General features: G+C 46.3%; 4 protein-coding genes and 1 pseudogene across 7 annotated transcripts; 2 read left to right on the top strand and 3 right to left on the bottom strand.

Moving 5' to 3' along the window:
- The first annotated feature begins 54 nt into the window (after positions 1-54).
- LOC9648119 (carbon catabolite repressor protein 4 homolog 1) lies at positions 55-2,757 on the top strand. The gene is made up of 11 exons (XM_002981497.2): positions 55-552; positions 620-1,325; positions 1,375-1,461; positions 1,509-1,592; positions 1,651-1,737; positions 1,787-1,861; positions 1,912-1,965; positions 2,015-2,106; positions 2,164-2,278; positions 2,328-2,433; positions 2,491-2,757. The coding sequence occupies exons 1-11, from the start codon at positions 395-397 to the stop codon at positions 2,637-2,639; spliced, it is 1,713 nt and encodes a 570-aa protein (XP_002981543.1). The 5' UTR covers positions 55-394; the 3' UTR covers positions 2,640-2,757.
- Positions 2,758-3,410: 653 nt separating this feature from the next.
- On the bottom strand, positions 3,411-5,007 carry LOC112350396 (annotated as a pseudogene).
- Positions 5,004-6,393, bottom strand: LOC9647910 (agmatine hydroxycinnamoyltransferase 1). Its single transcript, XM_002981575.2, has 2 exons — positions 5,990-6,393; positions 5,004-5,941 (listed from the first exon to the last, which is right to left on the bottom strand). The coding sequence occupies exons 1-2, from the start codon at positions 6,305-6,307 to the stop codon at positions 5,018-5,020; spliced, it is 1,242 nt and encodes a 413-aa protein (XP_002981621.2). The 5' UTR covers positions 6,308-6,393; the 3' UTR covers positions 5,004-5,017.
- Positions 6,394-10,595: 4,202 nt separating this feature from the next.
- On the top strand, positions 10,596-17,309 carry LOC9648120 (heat shock protein 81-1). The gene is made up of 5 exons (XM_002981498.2): positions 10,596-10,715; positions 14,803-14,955; positions 15,021-15,162; positions 15,293-15,576; positions 15,645-17,309. Exons 1-5 carry the CDS (start codon positions 10,596-10,598, stop codon positions 17,106-17,108), a joined length of 2,163 nt encoding a protein of 720 aa, XP_002981544.2. The 3' UTR covers positions 17,109-17,309.
- LOC9647911 (QWRF motif-containing protein 4) lies at positions 17,139-20,148 on the bottom strand. 4 transcript variants are annotated; one of them, XM_024686494.1, is made up of 6 exons: positions 19,990-20,148; positions 18,939-19,923; positions 18,774-18,890; positions 18,631-18,720; positions 18,130-18,575; positions 17,139-18,080 (listed from the first exon to the last, which is right to left on the bottom strand). In XM_024686494.1, exons 1-5 carry the CDS (start codon positions 20,121-20,123, stop codon positions 18,348-18,350), a joined length of 1,554 nt encoding a protein of 517 aa, XP_024542262.1. In that variant the 5' UTR covers positions 20,124-20,148; the 3' UTR covers positions 17,139-18,080; positions 18,130-18,347. The 4 variants fall into 4 exon arrangements, with proteins under 4 accessions (XP_024542262.1, XP_024542260.1, XP_024542261.1 ...); XM_024686492.1 differs by having other exon boundaries at positions 18,939-19,058; positions 19,104-20,148; XM_024686493.1 differs by having other exon boundaries at positions 18,130-18,418; positions 18,468-18,575; positions 18,939-20,148.
- Positions 20,149-20,620: the final 472 nt, after the last annotated feature.

Consider the following 20,620-nt stretch of genomic DNA (forward strand, 5'->3'; position numbering starts at 1 on the left):
ATGCGTGATCACATCCATGAGTCATCCATTCATACACATTCATCCACAATTTGGAGAAAGTGGATTTTAGGGTTTTGAGGCGGGATTAGGGTATCCAGAGGCATGGCGCAGGCGATGGAGCCCATTCGTCCCCTCTGCCGCAAGCGCCGGCTGCCGCGAGGTAATCTTAGCTGCGGGGATCAATAGATTTGACGCGCCGGCCATTCTCGTAGCTGGTTTGCCGAGATTTAGGGGGGCTGTAGCTTGAATCGCCGCCGTGGGGATCGGCGAGGGCTCTGGGGAAGGCAGGTGGGCTACTGATGGCGGATCCGCCCAGTGGCCCATCTGCCTGTGGTAGCGCACAGGGAAAGCTTGTAGATTTTCTAGTCCAGGATCGTCATTCCATAGAGGCAGTATGCTGAGCGTCCTGCGCTTGCATTTACCGTCGGACATTCCTATTGTAGGCTGCGAGCTCTCTCCCTACGTCCAACTACGGCTTCCCGATGGGACTACCACGACTGACGACGTTCCAGTAACATCTCCCATCGATGGATACTATCTTAGGTGGAAATGGTAAAAGAAAAGTGTTTTTTTTTTCCCTCTACTCTATTCACTTTTTCTTACGCATTCAATCTTCCAGGTGCCGAATCCAAACTGACAAGAGAGCATCCGTGTGTAGCGTGCATCCCTCGGAGCCTGCGACTCTTCAGTGTATAGGCTGTTTGAAAGCTAAGCTGCCAGTGAGCAAGAGCCTCCACTGCTCGTCCAAGTGCTTCTCCGATTCATGGCGTCATCACCGGGCTATGCATGCACACGCCACAAACATTGCTCGAGAGAATGGGGCCGAGGAAGACGAGTTGTTTGGACGGGGTGGGTCTGTAGGCGGGGGTGCTCCAGTGAGCAACGGTATCATAGGAGGGCCTACGAAGACACAGGACCAGAACGGAACAGAGATATGGGAAGTAGGCTCTGTGAAAACGTATACGCCGACGGAAGAAGACGTAGGACATGCTCTCAAGCTGGAGTGCGTGGTTATGTCGACGGCCACGGGCATGCCAACAGGGGGACTCTCTAACTCTCTTCTCACACAACGGGTTATTCCAGCTCCGTGTCCACCACCCAGGAGAATGGTTCAAGTGAACACCATTGACGGGCTTGAGTTGGATGGTCGGCTGGGGGCTCCAGGATCTTTCACGGTTCTGTCATACAATGTACTGGCTGATTTGTATGCCACCAGCGACATGTACAGCTATTGCCCCCAGTGGGCTCTCTCGTGGGCCTACCGACGGCAAAACCTGCTGCGCGAGATTGTGGGCTATCGAGCGGATATCCTGTGTCTGCAAGAGGTATGCTCTCACAGGACTTCTACGTATAATCTCTACATGATTGTTTCAGATTCAAAGCGACCACTTTGACGAGTTCTTTGCTCCGGAACTTGAGAAGCACGGATATTCGGCGGTTTACAAGAAAAAGACTGCAGAGGTATTGTCTAGTGCTAGGACACTCAAACTTAATGCCATGGGGTTCAGGTCTATGCTGCGGGGGTGTACACTATTGATGGTTGTGCTACATTTTATCGCAATGATCGGTTCTTACAAGTCAAAAAATACGAGGTAGATTTTTAATTTCCTAATCCAAACCATTACAAATGGTTACACATTACTGGATCAGGTGGAGTTCAATAAGGCAGCACAATCGTTTTCAGAAGCTTACATGCCCTCTGCTCAAAGAAAAGCAGCTCTCACCCGCCTTCTCAAGGTTTTCTCCGTTCGCTGTGTCATTGATACTGACTTGGCCTCTGCATTAGGATAATGTCGCTCTCATTGTGGTGCTGGAGGTCTTGGATTATCCAGACCCGTCTAAAAAGCAATTGATCTGTGTGGTAAGCTACATGCAGTGGGATCTCGACTTCCAACACCTTTTCCTTTTCAGGCCAATACTCATATTCATGCGAATCCTGAGCTGAAAGACGTGAAACTATGGCAGGTAGAGTATCCCTAATAGCAATTCGCGTGATCTGAGTTTTTCTCTTCAGGTGCAAACTCTTCTTAAAGGTCTGGAGAAGATTGCCGCAAGCGCGGAAATTCCCATGCTTGTTGCTGGTGATTTTAATTCTGTTCCTGGCAGGTCAGTCTCTACTTCTTGATTCCCGAGAGTGCCAACTTGTTTGTTTTTTGTTCTCAGCGCTCCACACTCCCTCCTGGCCACAGGAAGAGTCGAACCAACTCACCCGGAGCTTGCCATTGATCCTCTTGGAATTCTAAGACCTGCGAGCAAGTTGTGCCACCAATTGCCTCTGGTAAGAACTCGAGCTTCGTTCACTCTTGACTGGCTTGTTATATTTACAGGTAAGTGCGTACTCAGCATTATCGCGGCGTGATGGTAGCAACGAGCCCCTTTTCACAAATTGCACGAGAGATTTCCTTGGTACGCTGGACTACATATTCTACACCGGTGAGTGTTTAGATGAAGCGATTGACACAAGCAAAACGTTTTTTTCTCTGTTTGCAGCGGATTCAATAGTGGTGGATTCACTACTCGAGCTTTTGGACGAGGAGAGCTTGCGGAAAGACACAGCGCTCCCTTCTCCAGAGTGGTCGTCAGATCATATAGCGTTACTGGCGGAGTTTCGGTGCAGACCTTCCAGGCTGAGGAGGTAGCAAGGGGGAAAGCTTTTGTAAAAGAGAGATTCTTCTCTTGGAGAGCCAGGCTCGATGAGAAGGGAATGTCCAAAGTAAAAACAAGCAAAAACTAGGATCAACTGTGTTGTGTGGAAAATGGTGGTATTGGGTGTAGTACGCACGGAATACAGCGCGAGTAGCAGGAGGAATATTTGTCTACGTTGGGGTTTCAAGGTGATATTTTGAGGTAACAGTCATGTGATATATTTTCCTTGTGGTAGTGATTATAGTTTTACCAGCAAATATTTCAAGCAAAGCAGATATTATAATTGGCTTTGGCGATAATAAATAGAGATCGGCCTCAGAGACGGTTTGTATCCAAGTCGTAGAAAATAATTGGATTTTATCACTTTAAACATTTTGAGCACCTTATGTGTTCGAATCCTGTCCAGAGCAAATCTAACGGTAAAAGGTCTTTTTACCAGGTGGCCAGATCATGAGGTGGTGCAGTTAGTGAGCCACACTTGGCACCCATGCAAGAAGAGAGAAGGCCAGCAAATAGCGAAAATTAGGGCTAGATCTAGCGAGCGATGTCTCGATTGATCCATTTGACGAGGAGGTTTGTCCTGTCCGGGCAATGCCAGAGCGCGAGTAGCACGAGTTCTTTGGTCGCGTCTTCTTCTTCGTTGGAGTTTGGGTTTGGGCAGAATTGGAGCTTGGATCAGCAGCAGCAGCAGCGATGGTTTTGTGGCCAGAGCGGATCGAAAGGTGGAGGAGAACCGGATGATGATAGCAAGAAGAAAAGGTATGGCAAAGTCGGGCACAATGTTGCTGACGAGAGCTACAAGGAGAGGGTGAAGAAGAAGAAGGATGGGGATGAGGAGGAAGAAGAGAGCTTGGAGAAGACGAACTATGATATTTCAAAGAGAACTCGGCCCTCGGGTGAGGAGTGATCGAATCCAAGAGTTTGGATGTTCCACTATACTCTATCGATAATTTTTTTACTTGTGTGGTTCGATCAAAGCGAGTAGGTTTGCCATGTGTTCTTGGCGAAGAGTAGCGACGGCTTCCAAGCTCCCGTCTTGGAGGCCCGATGGAACAACACGGACGTAGCCTTCGCAGGGACCATTTGTGGGTGTGGCAAGGATTGGAGTTCCAGATCCAAAATCCATGTCGTAGAAGGGCAATCGAGCCCAGCTTGTGATGACCAAGTTGGGATCGAAGCTGATCCTCGTGAATCCGGCGCTGTCGTGCTGCTCTGATTTGGGAGCTTCTCTCAGCTGGAGAGCCACGAAATCCACCACCGATCTCAAGCGCTCGGCCTCGGACGCCCTCTCGATACTCGCGGCGATGATCGAAGCTCCAAATTCCAGTGGCTTGCCCGTGAGATCTTCCGCGCTGACCTCACAGCGCGCCCGGAACAGGGAGTGAGAGTCCACGGCGACCATTGACCGGGCAGTAGAGCACCGTGCGGCGGCCGCCGCTGACTCCCCTGGCCATGGTGATGAGCCGCCAGAGATGGACTGCCAGGCACACGAATGTGGAGCTAGATCCGCCAGCTCTTTCACTGTTTTTGAGCCGATCGAGCTCGCCTTTGCGAAAGTGGATCCGTCGAGTGATGAGAGCTTTGGATTCCTCCGGGGAGAGGACTGTGTAGTGCTTCGGCGTGAGCGCGTACTCGGGGTGCTCGAACTCCGGCATGGGTGGATCCCGGGGCATCATCAAGGTACGATCGGACGAGCGACTGTCCGAAAACTTCGCGGCTTTGCCGCTCGCGAGTGCTGCCCAGTCGGCCAGGAAGCCGGGGACCGCGTTGCAATCGGCGACGTGGTGCTGGATTCCAAGCCCCAGCGCAAATCCTCCACAGCTAAAGCTTGTGATCTGGAACGAGTAAACTTCACTGATCGAAATCTTGCTTGAATCTAGATTGTTACCTGGACAAGCTAGGTGTAAGCTTGTGAAGATTTCCATGACCATCATCGCTACCCAGAAACTCGACCAATGTTTCCGTCGCGACGGCTTCCACCCAAAAAACTCCCTCGTTGTTAAGACGAATAGCCAGATCCCCAGATTCATCTCTTCCAATCCGACCCGCGAAGCCCAACACCTTTTGGAGCGAATCTTTCAAGCGAGAAGAGGTACTCAGCTTCGAAGAGAATGCAAGGAGGAGTGGGACGTGATAGCTTGGCATCAGGGCATCCATCGGGCTGAGACGTAGCCATGGAGAATGATCGCTGCTCCCGTCGTCGCTCTGAATCTGGATCCATTCCGGCAACCGCTCAATCGTGATGACCATGATTGAGAATGAATTTGTGCTGAACAGTGGAAGAGCTATTTGTCGTGATCGAAAATGGGAATGCGACTTGATTCCTTCATTAACCATCTATGGAGTGTCCATTGCTGATCAAAGGAAAGTGTTAACAACCTTTGTTGTCATTGAAAATGGAGTAGACAAGCTTGTCCATATGAGAGTTTCTTAGAGTGGGCACTACTGCTAGACCTCCGTCACCATTGCTAGATGGCACCACTCGCACGTAACCTTCGCAAGGGCCCTCCGTGGGGGTGGCAAGAACCGGACGACCGAATCCAAAGTCGAGCTCGTAAAAGGGCAGTCGAGCCCAGCTAGTGATGATCAAGTTTGGATCCAAAGAAAAGCGGGGAATCTCTTCCGCCTGGGGAGAACTACGCTGCTGGTCCTCGTGTTGTTGCTTCAATGCAAGGAAATCCACAACCGATCGCAAATAATCCTCCTGCGATAAAGACTCTAAGCCTGCGGCAATCAGCGAGGCCAAGTCACCCAAGGGCATGGCAAGGATATCGCAGACCGTGGCGCATGCGCACCGCCTAAACACCGCATTGCCGAAGAAGTGAGCCGGGAGCGCGAGCCCACGGCGGCCGTTGACCGGGCACAGTACTATCGTCTTGGACTGGACGTTGACTTCACGGGCGGCGGTGATTGACTTCCAGAGGTATGCAGACAGGGAGACGTACGTGGAGAAGGGTTGATTGGAGCGACCTTTGTTACACTCGGACTTGAGGAGCGCGAGACGCTCTCTGGTGAAGTGGATCGTGCGGGTGACGATCGACTTGGCCTCGTCGCTGGAAAGCATTGTGATGATGTTGGTGGTGTAGTCAGAGTGGTCAAAGCTAGGGCGTGGAGGGCGGCGGGGCATCATGCAGGAGCGGTCAATGGGCTGCCCGGACAGGAGTTCCTCGATTGACCGCTCCCCCCTGGTCAACTTTGCGAGGTCGAGGAGAAATTCCGGGAGCGCGTTGCAATCGACGACACGATGGTTGACTCCAAAACCCAGTGCGATCCCACCGCAGCCGAATCGAGTGATCTACACCACAAATGTATGCCAATGGATGAAAACATCGGGAGAACATACCTGGAGTAGAAGAGGGATTCCCATGTCCACGGGATCCTGCGAAGCCATTGGCGTCAGCTCTTGGAGCTTTGCGAGATCCTGATCCGAAAAACCCTGAAGCGTTTCCTGGGTGGAAGCCTCAATCCAGAGGACGCCGCAGTCCTCGTCCTGATCGTTGAGATAGATCCCAAGCTTCCCGGACTCGTTCCTCCGGATCCGCCCAGCTAAATCTCTGTAGTGGCACAGCACCTGCTGGAGCGCGCGCTCCAAATCGGCCACAAATCCTTGAGGAACCGGGGAGGAGAATGCGAGGACCATAGGGCTGTGAATTAGTGGCATGTGGATATCGATCGGGGTGAGAGGAAACCATGTCGAGAGAGGATTCTTGATCGACGACGACACCCATCTCAAAGAGCTTCTCTCAATCATCCTAGAAGTGCCACGTCAAACTTACCAACAACTAGGATTATTAACGCTCATATCCGTCGAATATCCCAAATCTGCCACGTGGTCACTGGATGCGTCTTTGAGAATCTTTCACTGGCGCTTAAGCAGCGTAAGTAATCACCTTCCTTTGTCCATGAGAATGTTGCTATAGCAGAGCATCAATTTTACTTCCACAAGAATCATCAGCATCTCGAACAGACATACCAAGGCCTTTGAATAGTAATGTTGAGCAAAAACCACCCCGCTGAATATTATAGTTGCAAAAGTTCATGGCAACGGAAGAATGTAAGTTCAAAACTCTGTATAAAAATCATCCTACACTCCAAGAGACTTGCTCTTTTAACGTTTGGCTACGGCACCGCAATGGCTAAAGGATAGCGAGTTGATAATGAAACCCCGAGTAGACAATATGAGAGTTTCTTAAAGTAAGCACTACCACTAACCTTCGCAACCCCCCTTGGTGGGCGTGGCAAGAACTGGACGGTTGAATCCAAAGCCGAGCTCATAGCAGGGCAGTCGAGCCCAGCTAGTGATGACCAAGTTTGGATCGAGAGCAAGCGCCTGTGAACCTCTTCTGTCATCTGGGGAGAATTATGTTATTGGTACTCATGCCATTCCTTCAATTCAAGGAAATCCATAACTGGTTGCAAATAATCCTCCTGGAAGCAACAAGCCTCTGTCAATTGTCGAAGCTAAGTCAGACCGTGCTCTAAACTCTGCATTGCCGAAGAAGCGAGCCGGGAGTTTGAGTCCACGGCGGCCGTTGACCGGGCACAGGACCATCGTCTTGGACTGCTTCCAGAGGTCGGCGGCTAGGGAAACGAACGTGGAGAAGGGTTGACTGGAGCTAGGGCGTGGAGACCAGAAAAGATTTCCGCTCCTGTGATCAACTTTGTGAGGTTGAGGACACGATGGTTTCCAAAACCAGTGCGATCCCACCGCAGGCGAATCGAGTGATCCAAACGAGAAATCTATCGGCTATGGATGATGAAACATCGGGAGTACCTGCAGTAGAAGATGTTCGTGGGATTTGGCGTCAGCTCGTGGAGCTTGGCGAGGTCCTTGTCCGAAAAGCCCTGAAGCGTTTTCTGAATACAGAGGATGCCGCAGTCCTCGTCCTGATCGTTGAGATAGATCCCAAGCCTCCCGGACTGGTTCCTTCGGATCCGCCTGATACAGTGTCCGGCGCTCCAAATCGGCCACAAATCCTTGAGGAACCGGGAAGGAGAATGTGAGGACTAAAGGGCTGTGAATTAGTGGCATCTGGATATCGATCGGGGTGAGAGGTGTCGGGAGAGGATTCTTGATCGACGAAGACACCCGCTCTCATTGTCCCCTATAACTTTTCAACTTACACATGCTTCACGAGACAGCCTCACCCGACGTCCAGGTCAAACTTATCCGTCGAATATCCCACAAGCAAGTCTTTGGAGAGCTTGCCCTATTGGCATCTTAGTACCAAGAGCTCACGCGGCCCGGACGGAGTTTGACCATCCCGAGTACGCACTCACGGCAAAGCCCTACAGTTCTCCGGATCCTTTTCGGATAGACGAGCTATTTCTTCTCACAAACAGCTAACTACGAAATCCAAAAGAAAACCTCACAGCACAACAATCGTATTTTGACAATCCAATCCTACTGTCGCTGATCTGCAGCGTCTTGTTTGCCACAATGTGAATGAAAAAGCGATTGTAGTGAATCTTATCTAATCAATAAAAAATAAGACAGATATAAAAGAAAAAGACTTCTGATTCTCCGGGACATCTTAAACTCCAAAGGTTTGATATGCAGCTGAGTTGGACATACATAAGTAACAAGGTCATTGCAGGAAATGTGACAGGTGCCCTTTCAAAGCTACGAAAGGAAACTTGATTGACTAGGGATGCTGTTGAACTCTTCCAAAAGATTGTTGCTTTTTGTCTGAAATTCTTCTTCTGAAATATTTTTTATCTTGCAATAATTCTATTAATGGGTAATTTTTAATTTCAGAGTACTAACTTTTTTTGAATATAAAGTCTTCTACGTTGTGAGGTCTAAGTGTACAACTATGATGCTTATTCCATGCACTCATATTGGTGGAAATGAAAGGTAATTTTGATTATCCCTAAGATTTGGGATATTAATTTAAATTTATTATTTGCATTATCTAAATCTCCCTTTTCGTATTGCTTTTTAGGATTTTGGTTTAGATCTAGCTTTTGCATTGCTTAGATCTCCCTTTTTTTTAATTATTTTTTTTAACTTTTTCTCTTTTGCTCTTTCCTTTTCATTCATCTTCATGGTAGAGCACTAACCCTCTTCCTCCTTTGACTCTAAAGCAATAGTTGGTATAATTGTTTGATGTTATATAGTTATAGTTGAATAATCAAACTTAATTGATGGTAGTATTCACAGTGCGTGGTACAATTCTTCTTGCTCTTGTTACCAATCCTCGCATCCGACTAGAGTTTTTTCGTGAGAATCTTAAAGATGATGTGTACCATTAGTTTGATCATTTCATGGTGATTGTTACATATCATTTCTGGGATAATATTTGATGTTTACATGAGTTTCCCATGTATTTTCAAAGGTTGGTGCTGCAATGGTACAATGGTTTGAGTGTAGCCACTTGTTAGGATTGGAGTATTCTCTTAAGCATTTTCAAACATACATTTGGACATGTTGACAATTGTGATGATGCCTTTTAGCAATTGCATCATCTTTGTTAAGGGTCATCTGATCTTATGATGCAAATTAGCTTTTGTTTTCGAAGTCTTTTGTTTTATATAGAGTCAAATATGTCAAAGAAGATTAAGTTGGGAATGTTGTGGCTAACACTTTATCAAGATTTGGTAGGACTTATGCATGCATTTGCTCTAGCCACCTTTGATGATGCTTTTTGCTTAGCACAATGTTATGAGACATCATCTCATCCACTTCTTGCTGCACATCCTTCAGCTCCACTTTCTGTGTGAGATAGTTCTGTTTTAATGGAGGTTGATATTGTTGCTCCTCAAGTTCAAGGACTAAAACGAAGATGTGGTTATTGTTGAGCATGTGATGAAATTGGTCACACTTATTGATGTTGTTGGCATTTTCCAGATTGGTGACCTCTATTTCCTGGATGTAAACTTTAGTGTTAACAATGTTCTATTGGTGTTGTTGTAATGAAAGGTCTGAACACCAAGATATATCTGAGAAACGAGAAGTTGTACAAGTAATGGAAGGATCTTGTGTGAATAAGTCAGTGACCCCTCCATCTTTTTTTATGAGTATTATTAAGGGGTTCACTCAACACTGATTCATTCAGTGTTTACTTTCTAAGCTCGTTTTTATAACAATAGATATTCTATTATTCTCTTTATGTTGGATGATACAAGCTCAAGTTTATTTTCTATTGCTCAGCTTATTGCCACACATTGTCGTCTACATTTGCATTGTGTGGCAAAGCTAACAACAAGGTTCGCCTCATCCTGTTCATATGTGTGTGTACGGCCATTGTTATAAAAAATGAAAATGTGTGTAAGCAATCTCAAACTTGAGTTACAATCATTGTAGATGGTGCTGAGTCAAGTTTTTGATCTCATCCTTAGTATAGATTTGTTGTGGCACAATTATGAAAAATGTGATTTTGAGGTTTCTCCCCCTTCTCTCATACTTTTTGATATTTCTTCTATTTTTTATACCTTTTTATCTCTTTGCTTCTACCTTTACTTCAATCACTTTTGTCTCCCCTTTACTTCCTTCTAAGTTTCTATCTTGTTCTTCTCTTTCCTATTTTGATCCCTTTGATGGTCTTTATGTTGTAGTGGTTAACCAATTCATAAATGAGTATGTTGATCTTTTTGAATTTGACCTATCATCTAAGGCAAAATTACAACACATTATCCTATTTCAACTAGGAATGCTTGTCCAATCAAGGTTCTTATTTATTGTTTGTAACCCAAAGAGATCAAAATTTTACTTACAAACATTAAAAAGATGTTGGAAAAGAGAGTTATTTGGAAATCACAGAGTCTTTAGGCATGTGAATCTTATTTTGTGACGAAGTTTGATGAAGGTATTTGTTTCTACATCAACTATTGTTTGTTAAATGAAGTGACAATTCTAAATGCTTCTTCACACTATTCATCTCTTAGATTGTCTGGAGAGTCGTTAGTTCACTAAGTTAGATCTTGTTTTTGGGTAATGGCAAGTATCGATGGTCGAAGAAGATATTTCAAAGATTGCTTTTCGTACACTGTTTGGGTTATACAAGTTCTTAGCGATATCGTTTGGTTTGAACAATGTTTCAACAATTTTCGATCGGATGATGGACAAGGTTTTTTGCAATATGCCAGAAGTGATTGCTAACTTCATCAATGATGTCTTAATCCACTTGAAGGGTCATGAGAAGAACACATTTGTGATGTTCATAAGGTGTTGGATCTTCTTGTAAGCGACTAAATTTTTCCATTCTACTTTAGTCATTTAACCACACCAACCACTTGGAGGAGTCTCACTCACAACCTCCATAAGTCGTATTTCAGACTTGGGCTTGCTAGCCCCGAGAATGGCATCCCTGCCACTCAACCTTTGCATTTGATCCAAGTGCTCCACGTGTCCGATCCCATGACCGACACCCCAAGGTACCACCGACATATCAGCCCGTTACGCTAAGGCCATGCCCCTTTACCTTGGTCACACCTTTGGTCTAACACCACCTGCATCACAGTCCCATCTCTCAGGGACTGGGCCATCCGTCCATGAGTGATCATTCCAAATCCACTCCTTAGCATCCTTAAGATGCCCACAGACATGGGGAATAGCCTTCCCCAATATCCCTTTTCCGGTCTTCACCAAATCCCTTTCTGCCCATGGCCGTGTTCACCAACGCTGCCACTGGATCGAGGCCCACAGGCCCGACCACTAAGTCCCACGGTCCTTTGGGACTTCCTTACCACTCGACTGTATCCTTGGTCACTACACCAGAGGACTACTCCTCTTCCTTTCCACAGTCTAGGCCTTTGGGACAACATTTCGGAACACCGTGGCCTTACGCGGGCCTCATGGGTACTCTCCCCGCCATCCGCCTTTGGGTGCTCTAGCCATGGGCTTAGAGCGAGGTTCCGTTGAGCCACACTAGGTATCCAAGTAGGTAGTGCCACCTACACTTGGACTGGGAGCATCGGTCAGTCGATCTTCCGGGGGAACTAAAGCCGGCTTTTGAACACTTCACCAAGCTACCCCGCTTGTTGGTCCGTATTCACTCTAGTTTTGGACTTCCCAGTGGTCAATTCATCACCCAACACTGGGTATGGCCTTCCTGGGCCGAACTGGCCTTTCCTGGCCAAACTGGCTCCACTGGGCTCCAACCCCCACACTCTCCTTACTATACTTTTGGAACCCCCCCCCCCCCCCCCCCTTGGGGGACGATTGCTTTGGGCTTTCACCCAACTGCCTGTATTAGTATTTGGACTCGGACTCCATCTCGAACTCCATCTCGGACTCCATCTCGGACTCCACCTCGGACTCCAACTCGGGTCCATCTTGGACTCCATTTCGGACTCCACCTCGGACTCCAACTCGGGTCCATCTCGGACTCCACCTTGGACTCCAACTCGGGTCCATCTCGAACTCCATCTCGGACACTTCCACATGTCATGTGTTGGTCCTTTTGGGTCCGTTTTTGGAGCCTCGCTTATTGATCGCTTCATGCTCGTTCCTTGAGCACTCCGTTGGGAGTTCCACTCTTGCTCTCAACCTTTTCAAGTCGGAGCTTTTTAGTCCAAATATGTTACACTCGTTTGGTTTTCATTTCGGCCACCACCACATAGCACCCTTCCGGCTCCACTTTGGGGCCTAGGGATTTTTTGTCTCACACTTCTATAAAAAATTGGTTTAAAGTTGAAGTGGTCGAAGTGTGTGTTTAAGTCCAAAGACATGATTTATCTTGGGTACCAAATTTTCTTATGAGAATTTGCAAGTTAATTCTAACAAACTTGTGGTTATTCTAAAGTTCCATACTCCCAAGTGTGTGAAGAATGTGTAGTGTTTCCTAGGCAAGGTGTAATATCTCAATCATTTTGTTGATCATTTTTTTGATTATACCGCACCGTTATGAGCGTTGCTAAAGTTGTTAGTATTATCTTTCATCTAGTCTGAAGATTGTGAGTGGGTGTTTACAGATCTCAAAGAGTTATTAATAACTCCTTTGGTTTTGGCATATTCTGACTACACTCAATGTTTCATTTTCCGCATGGATGCTTCTGATATCAATCTTGGAGGTGTGTTGATGCAAGAGAGCCCGAGTGTATTTGGTCAATGTGATATATCAACCGTACATTACAACTAGCAGAGGTGAACTACTCCATAACAAAGAAGGAGTTTTTAGTAGTAATTTAGGGTTTCAAGAAATTTCATGCATATTTATATGGTTCTTGGACGTTATTAAAAAGTGATTATGTTGCAAGTACTTCATTATTAAAATAGAAAAACTTAATTGGTCATACTGCTCAGTGGGCTTTGAAACTTCAGATGTATGATTTTGATGTTGTTCATCACTTAGGAGTTTTATAGTTGATGCTAATACTATTTTTCAAACTCTTCTTGCTTCTTTGCTCTCTTCTCATGTTTCTGATGAACCTATTGTTCCAACATTTGTGGATTTTTTGGATGAAAATTCCGTGCCATCGGTGGTTGTTGTAATTGACATTCAATGTTCATAAAGTGTAGAGCAAAATTTATCATTTCTTGATGAGGTTTATGAGGCTCAAAAAATTGAACTGTGAATTCAAAGGCTTTGCAATGGGTTTAAAAATCTTGCATCACTTACTAATGACTTACCATTTTGGCATTTACATTCTACATATCGCTTTAAGGACGATCTTTTTATTTTTTAGGGATGAATCCTAATGATCATTTATGGTTGGTAGTGCTTTCAATTTTTATTCCATGTTTTCTTCACGTTTACTATGATTCTCTTATTTTAGGTGGGCATATGGGACACTGTCGTATGACCCAGAAGTTGTGCAAATCTTTTTATTAGACAGAGATGCGACGTGATGTCATCTAATATATGCGTAGTTACATTTGGTGCCAAACTTGTAATACTCCCTCTTATGCTGCAATATGATGGTTTGAGTCTATTCCAGTTTTTTGTCTGTTTGAGTTGGTGGCGTTTGATTTGATAGAATATTTTCCATGATTAAATACTAGTAATGAGTATGTCATTATTGCTTTTGATTATTTAACTTGTTAGGTGGAAAGCAATGCTCTTGTTAGCATATCTATAACTACTATTTGATACTTCTTCCTCAATTAAGTGGCGTTTTAGCATTCTTATCCTTAGTGGACTCTTTCAGATAATAGTCTTACATTTATGGCTGAGGCATTTCATATTTTTATGTCTTGGTTGGGGATATGCCACACTTTTATGAGTGTTTATCATCCATAGTCAGATAGTTTAGTAGAATGGCTCATTTGGACCTTTAAAAGGATGATTGCGAAGTATATGAATTTTCAGCATTCGGATTGGGATGGTTATTTGCGGTCTCTTTAGTATGCATATGTCACAAACGTGCAGAGTTTTATTAGTGCTTCACTATATAAACTTTTATATGGTCATGATATAATACTGCTAACGGAGTTGGGTTTACATTTGCAATTGTCATAGGCTACTAATACTATGTTGTAGGATCAGTATTTGACAAATATTTTTCCATTTGTCTAAACAAAGTTTGTTGAACACTTGGGCTGTGTACAAGTGGGACAACAAGAAGGCGACAATTCCCATCATCATCCACTTGCAAAATACAAAGTGGATGAATCTTATGGTACATGATTTATTTAGGGGGCTTTTTACTCAATAGAAAGGTTTATATCAAGTGTTGCGGCAAGTTGGACCATAAGTTTATAAAATTCAACATAACATCTAATAGACTAATCATTTAGAAATTGTGTATATGTAACAATTGAAACACTTTGTACAAAGGGATCAAAAACAATTAACACTATTTATAGATCCATTGATGCCTCCTCTTAATATTCTTTGAAATCCTAGCCCATCCACAAAAGGATATTAACGGTTTTCCATCATTCCAAGAAGAAGGGATGATGCAAGGTCCAAATGTATAACTATAATGCTATATATTAATATTAGCATAGTGGGATTTTGGTAGCTATTAAATTGGTTTTAATCTAAATTTTTTACTTTTATATAAAAAATAATGTTTTTAGGCTAATTGATATATACATTTCTTATATTCTCTTTCCATATTCCATGCACTCACAAAGTGTAATTGTGCAAAAAATAAAATGTTAATAAATTAAAACTGCCATTAGGCACTTTTAAACAAGGGTAATAAAAGTTACCTTTATTTACTTGACACGTCACGCGACGTTTAGCGTGGCGTCTCAAATATTTCTAGGGTTCTTGCGGGATTTTGGAGCGCAGTGACGTGATGGAGTCGGAGAAATTCGCCTTCCAGGCAGAGATCAATCAGCTGCTCAGCCTCATCGTCAACACATTCTACAGCAACAAGGAGATTTTCTTGCGGGAGGTGATCAGCAATGCCTCGGACGTACGTTTGTTTCTCGTTTTCTTTTTTGCCAGATTCAGTGATGGATTCATGCCCTCTGCCGTCAGGCGCTGGATAAGATTCGCTACCAATCGCTCATCGATAAGAACAAGCTCAAGGACGAGCCGGAACTTTTCATTCACATTGTTCCGGACAAGGCAAACAAAACCCTGTCGATCGTCGACAGTGGGATTGGATTGACAAAATACGGTACGGTTGTGCGCTGTGGTGAGCGTTTTCTTTTGGATTTCATGTTGATGATCATTTCAAGTCTCGAGTGTTCGCCTTTTTTCCTTGGTAGAAAAAAATGTGGAACTGATTTAATTCTTTCGATGTCCAGAGCTTGTCCACAATCTGGGAACGATTGCAAAATCCGGGACAAGAGACTTTGCTGCTGCTTTGGCTGCCGGAGCAGCGGACATATCGCTCATCGGACAGTTTGGTGTTGGATTTTACTCGGCTTTCCTGGTTGCCAACAGCGTCACTGTGGTAAGCAAGCACACTGACGACCAGCAGTATGTCTGGCAATCCGAAGCGGGAGGTTCTTTTACCGTGTCAAAGGACACTTCGAAAGAGAAACTTAGCCGTGGCACCAAAGTTATTTTGCATCTCAAAGACGACCAGGTAGAAACTGCGATGGTGGTGGTGGTGATGGTTCTTTTGTTTCATACAAGTGGCTCGCTATGGTTCAGCTGGAATATCTCGAAGAGAGGAGGCTGAGTGATCTTATCAAGAAACACTCAGAATTCATCAACTATCCGATTTCTCTATGGACTTCGAAGGCCTCTGGAACTTCAGGTTCCCAGAAAGGGAAGGGGAAGGAGGACACTCACGAGTGGAAAATCGTGAATAATCAGAGGCCGATTTGGATGAGAAATCCCGCGGAGATTACTCACCAGGAGTACGCTAGCTTCTACAAGATCCTCACAAACGACTGGGAGGATCACTTGGCTGTCAAACACTTCTCAGTGGAGGGGCAGCTACAGTTCAAGGCAGTGCTCTACATTCCGAAGCGAGCACCTTTCGACGTTTTCAATCCGAAGAAGAGACTGAACAATATCAAGCTTTACGTTCGAAGAGTGTTCATTATGGACGATTGCGAGGAGCTGATCCCAGAGTACCTTGGATTTGTCCGAGGCATTGTCGATTCGGAGGACTTGCCACTGAACATCTCCCGGGAAATGCTACAGCAGAACAAGATTCTTAAAGTGGTCAAGAAGAACCTGACAAGGAAGTGCTTGGAGCTCTTTGCAGAGCTTGCCGAGAACAAGGAGCAGTACCGCAAGTTCTACGACGTCTACTCCAAACATATCAAGCTTGCTATCCACGAGGACTTTCAGAACCGAGCGAAGCTGGCCGAGCTCCTGCGATATTACTCGACCAAGAGCGGGGACGAGTTGACCAGCTTGAGAGACTACGTGACTCGAATGAGGCCCGGGCAGAAGGAGATATATTACATCACGGGAGAGAGCAAGACCGCCGTGCAAAACTCTCCGTTCCTGGAGAAGCTGAAGAAGAAGGGGCACGAGATCATCTTCATGGTTGATGCTATAGACGAGTACGCCGTTAACCAACTTAAGGAATACGACGGCAAAAGGCTGGTCTCTATCACCAAGGAGGGCCTCATGATGGAAGAGACTGAGGAGGACAAGAAAGCCAAGGAGCAAAAGAAAGCACAGTACGAGCGCCTATGTAAAGTTATGAAGAACATACTTGGAGAAGAGGTGGAGAGAGTAGTCGTCTCCGACCGCATCGTGAGCTCTCCATGTTGCCTTGTGACGGGCGAATACGGGTGGACAGCAAACATGGAACGTATCATGAAGGCGCAAGCCTTACGAGATGCGAGCATGTCCAACTACATGACCAGCAAGAAGACGCTGGAAATCAATACCGACAACTCGATCATGAACGCGCTGAGGATCAGAGCAGACAGAAACGAGAAGGATACTGCAGTGAGGGACGTGGTGCTACTGCTTTTTGAGACGACGCTCTTGACATCTGGATTCAGCCTTGAAGATCCAACTGCATTTGGAGCCAGAATCAGTCGCATGCTAAAGCTGGGACTCAACCTTCACGATGCGACGACAGTTCCTGAGAAGCGTGCCGAGCATGCTCCTAGTGGAAGCAGCAGCCACAAAATGGAGGAGGTCGACTAAGAAAAATTACGGGTCAGTGTCTGCAGGACAAAGAATAAGCTACACTGTTATTACGTGGTTACTACATCGACTTGAGTCACTCCAAGTCTGGTTCGCTTGAACGGGTGCGGTTCTATCTCCGACTACTGGTGCTTATTCTTCGTTCTCTTTATGGTCGTCTCCAGGAACTTGTCCTCCCTGTAAGCGAAGTACATCGACAGACAGGCTCCTGGTCCGAGTATAGGCACTCCAAGCAGTATACAAAGGGCAGCTGTAGTTCCGTCCTCTACAGCCGTCAAGTACACCATCGCAGCAAAAAGGACGAGGCAGTCTATCAAAAGGAAGAAGCTGCACCAAAGGTCTCCTGGGTGGTGCCACAAGAGTTGAAGTGCTTTGGACGGAATTTCTGGATCGTCCAGCACGAGCAGGATCGCAACAATGTGCCAGACGGCTGCTTTACCAGCTTGCATGAAGTGAAGATGGACCACGGCCTTGTGTCCACTGGCTGGATCGGAGTCTTTGGTGGTGGTGATGGGGAGCCAGAATATTGGACAAACTATGGGTGCGAATTGAAAGAGGAAGATGGCGAGGTCTTTGTTCACATTTTTCAGAGGCAGCACCATGGCTACGGAAATAATCTCAAAGAATAGGAGAGCAAACTGGATAAGTACTGCACGGTGGGAAGATATTGTTTTATCACAAGCATGTCGAGGAGATCTCTCAGCTGCGTTCGAAAGGATATAGATGGGGAGCCAGAGGGCCGGAACGACAACAGAAATGCCACCAACTTGGAAGAGAAAGGCGTAGATTGGTGTGAGGCTGAGGAGCCAGGCGTGTCCATATCGTGAAGCTTCTACAGCTATGAAAGCAAAGGTGGATATGGCGACGGAAAGCAAGTAGCCAGAGATCCAGAGTCCGAGGCTACTGTCCAGGGCGGTCTTGAAGAAAAATACCAGAACACAGATAAATCTGTCGATGGCGTGGTTGCCAAACCTGTCGACAAAGAAAATAGTGAGCAGCCAAGAACATGACATCCACTGACCTGAAAGGGTACGTCACCGAATCCGGGCAGCCAGCAGCTATGGAAGACATGGAGACTTCTGCTTGCTCAAAGATCAACTTTGCTGTCCACAAGCCAAGGATGACGAGCGGAGCTGCGGTAGCTACCTTCTTGCTCATCACCGCCATAGCCTCCAGGTAGAAATGAATTTCTATATAGGCTGTACAGTATCAGGTATATGGCTGTGACAAAAAGAGTTGTCAAACAGTCGGAGCTACGGACTTCGCTGCTGAAGCTGGATCCCGTGCGCCCGCAAGCTTCGCTCCTCGATCTATAAACGAGGATGACCAACAAGAAGCTATCAAGTAAAAGCAGCACACCTCCAAAGACGCGATTCTCTCAAGAAGTTGCTTACACTCCCGGACAGATGCTTTCTCGAGTGCTACGGTCTGTGCGAGGTCCTGTGCTAAAAGGCTTTGCTCTTGAGCCTGCGGAAGAGAGGCCAACGCACAATTCTTCGCAACTTTGGGAGCAACGACAAACCTTTGGAAGCAAGTGATAAGTGGATGCTTCGACGGATTCCAAGATAAGGCTTGCGTGCTGAAGTGCTCCGTAAATTATTAGAGCATCGCCCTGCAAAGACAACATTCACAAGTTCGTCTGATAAGATTTACTTTGCTGCGTACCTTTGCACCCCGACACAGAGGAACTCGCAGCACATCGGCATTTAACGCTCCAACCATTTCATCCAGTGTAGACGAGAGCTTGTCTTCCAGCCGGGACCATTCTTCAAGGCCTTTCTCCTGCAAGTTTACTCACGACTAAGGACCAAGGCAAACTCCGCTGCTTACATGGGATTCAAGGACCGACGCAAGCTTAAGGCTCTCTGTGGCTTTGTCCAACTTTATCTGATCCATCGCAACGACGGTACGAAGGTCACAGATACGAGCCCAGGCATTGAACAGCAATCTCTGTACTATAAAGGATTTAGCACAAGTCGAACGCAGAGGTCGTACCTTAGCGGCTGCTTCCTGGGAGCTGAGAGCAGCGTGAGCGCGAGCATTAACAAATCGCCACTGAAGGTGGCGGTTGTGAAGAACTTTGAGAAGTTGAGCCTCGTCTTGCTCTGCGGCTGCTCGTTTTACGGGGCTTCCGTGAGAGGAAGATGGTCTCGAGCTTGGTGGGCTTGGCAGTGTTCTTGATGGAGATGGAAACGTCCCTGGAGATGGAGTTCTAAATGGAGATCGTGGACGAACAGGGAACTCTTCACAGCTCGGTGTTGTTTTTGTCAGCGGTGTAGAATCAGAAGCAGCTGGTTCGTGGTGGTGTAGATTTTCGTCGACTTCGTTTCCAGTGATGGTGGAGCTCAGGAGTTTCCTGTGTGAAGGTTTCTTCTTCGTGGTGAAGTTCCCTCCTGACTCCGACCATCTCTGTACCACATATTGAGGTGATCCAAGGCTTCCATTGACGGACATGGACATGCATTTGGGATTGGAGTATGCTTTGGTTGCTGCTGGCGCATGAGTTCGAGAAGAAGATGGTGCGGGCGACTTTCGGGAAGAAGTTTTATTTTTGGTCGAAGATAAGTTGACGCTCTTGCAGATCGGCATTGCCCCCGGCTTGTTACAAGCAAATACCGCTTTCGTTGACGTCGTGGATTGCTCGAAGAGGTTATCCCGAGGCTTCTCATTCTCGGCTTGCTCCAGATTTTTCCTGCTACTTCGCACAGCTTTCTCGTCGACCTTGCTGCTCTCTTCTTTGTTGAGCGAAGGCCACAGACCGTCCGGCCGAGAGGAAGCTCTTTGCTGGCTTGAAGATGACGATGGAGAAGACAGGCTGCCGAGATCAATCGATGAAGTTCCAACCGGTGACAAGGAAGTTTTCCTAGAAGCAAGTTTGTACCTGGAAGCAACTTCCCGAACTCGAGACCTTCGGAGCTGCGTTGAACCGGTGTTCTCCTCGAGCGAAGGAGCAAACGGCACTCGGCCATTGTCTAGAGCTCGATCCTGCTGCCGTTTACTGGTACTTTGAAGCATTGCTTCTTCGGAATTCAGCTCAACCCATGGACGGATTCCTCTACGCCGAAGCTCTTCTAAACGTTCTCTATTCTACTATGGGGGAGATACATACCGCTGCCGCAGGAAGGGTGATGGTTTTCGCAGTGCTGAGGCCCCGATTTTCTACACACTTCATGGCCTGCCTCAACAAACCTTGCCACCAAACATCGCCAGAAATTTCCCCTCGCACTCATCACAACAACAACAACAACGAAAGAGAGAAGACACGAGATATACTTGAGCTCCAAGGTAACTTAAGTCGGTACTCGGCAGGCTCAAATCAGAAACCACTGTTTACGGGAGGAATGCTTCCGCGAGTTGCGCACGAATACACATCCGCGATGCACCAACCAGTCCTGGAGAAAAGATAAAGAAAGAAAGCATGAAGAAAGGGAAAAGAAGGAAAGTTTGGATTATCTTGGAGCCAACAACCATTTTCCTCTGCTGGTGGCCGATACTTGTCGATTTGCGAAGAG

The sequence above is a fragment of the Selaginella moellendorffii genome, unplaced genomic scaffold (assembly GCF_000143415.4).
Source record: "Selaginella moellendorffii unplaced genomic scaffold, v1.0 SELMOscaffold_49, whole genome shotgun sequence".
In the NCBI taxonomy this organism is placed as follows: domain Eukaryota; kingdom Viridiplantae; phylum Streptophyta; class Lycopodiopsida; order Selaginellales; family Selaginellaceae; genus Selaginella; species Selaginella moellendorffii.

Bases quoted from the DNA above. Each gene is read 5' to 3' on its own strand.
- LOC9648119 (XM_002981497.2), top strand. From the start codon at position 395: ATGCTGAGCGTCCTGCGCTTGCATTTACCGTCGGACATTCCTATTGTA. The intron at 2,107-2,163 runs GTCAGTCTCTAC...TTTTGTTCTCAG, and splicing joins TTTAATTCTGTTCCTGGCAG to CGCTCCACACTCCCTCCTGG. The intron at 2,434-2,490 runs GTGAGTGTTTAG...CTCTGTTTGCAG, and splicing joins GGACTACATATTCTACACCG to CGGATTCAATAGTGGTGGAT.
- LOC9647910 (XM_002981575.2), bottom strand. From the start codon at position 6,307: ATGCCACTAATTCACAGCCCTATGGTCCTCGCATTCTCCTCCCCGGTT. The intron at 5,942-5,989 runs GTATGTTCTCCC...TTTGTGGTGTAG, and splicing joins GAATCCCTCTTCTACTCCAG to ATCACTCGATTCGGCTGCGG.
- LOC9648120 (XM_002981498.2), top strand. From the start codon at position 10,596: ATGGTCGAAGAAGATATTTCAAAGATTGCTTTTCGTACACTGTTTGGG. The intron at 10,716-14,802 runs GTTTTTTGCAAT...AAATATTTCTAG, and splicing joins TCGATCGGATGATGGACAAG to GGTTCTTGCGGGATTTTGGA. The intron at 15,163-15,292 runs GTACGGTTGTGC...TTCGATGTCCAG, and splicing joins GATTGGATTGACAAAATACG to AGCTTGTCCACAATCTGGGA.
- LOC9647911 (XM_024686490.1), bottom strand. From the start codon at position 20,123: ATGCTTCAAAGTACCAGTAAACGGCAGCAGGATCGAGCTCTAGACAAT. The intron at 18,721-18,773 runs GTACGCAGCAAA...TTGTCTTTGCAG, and splicing joins CTCTGTGTCGGGGTGCAAAG to GGCGATGCTCTAATAATTTA. The intron at 18,576-18,630 runs GTTTGTCGTTGC...TCTCTTCCGCAG, and splicing joins CTTATCACTTGCTTCCAAAG to GCTCAAGAGCAAAGCCTTTT.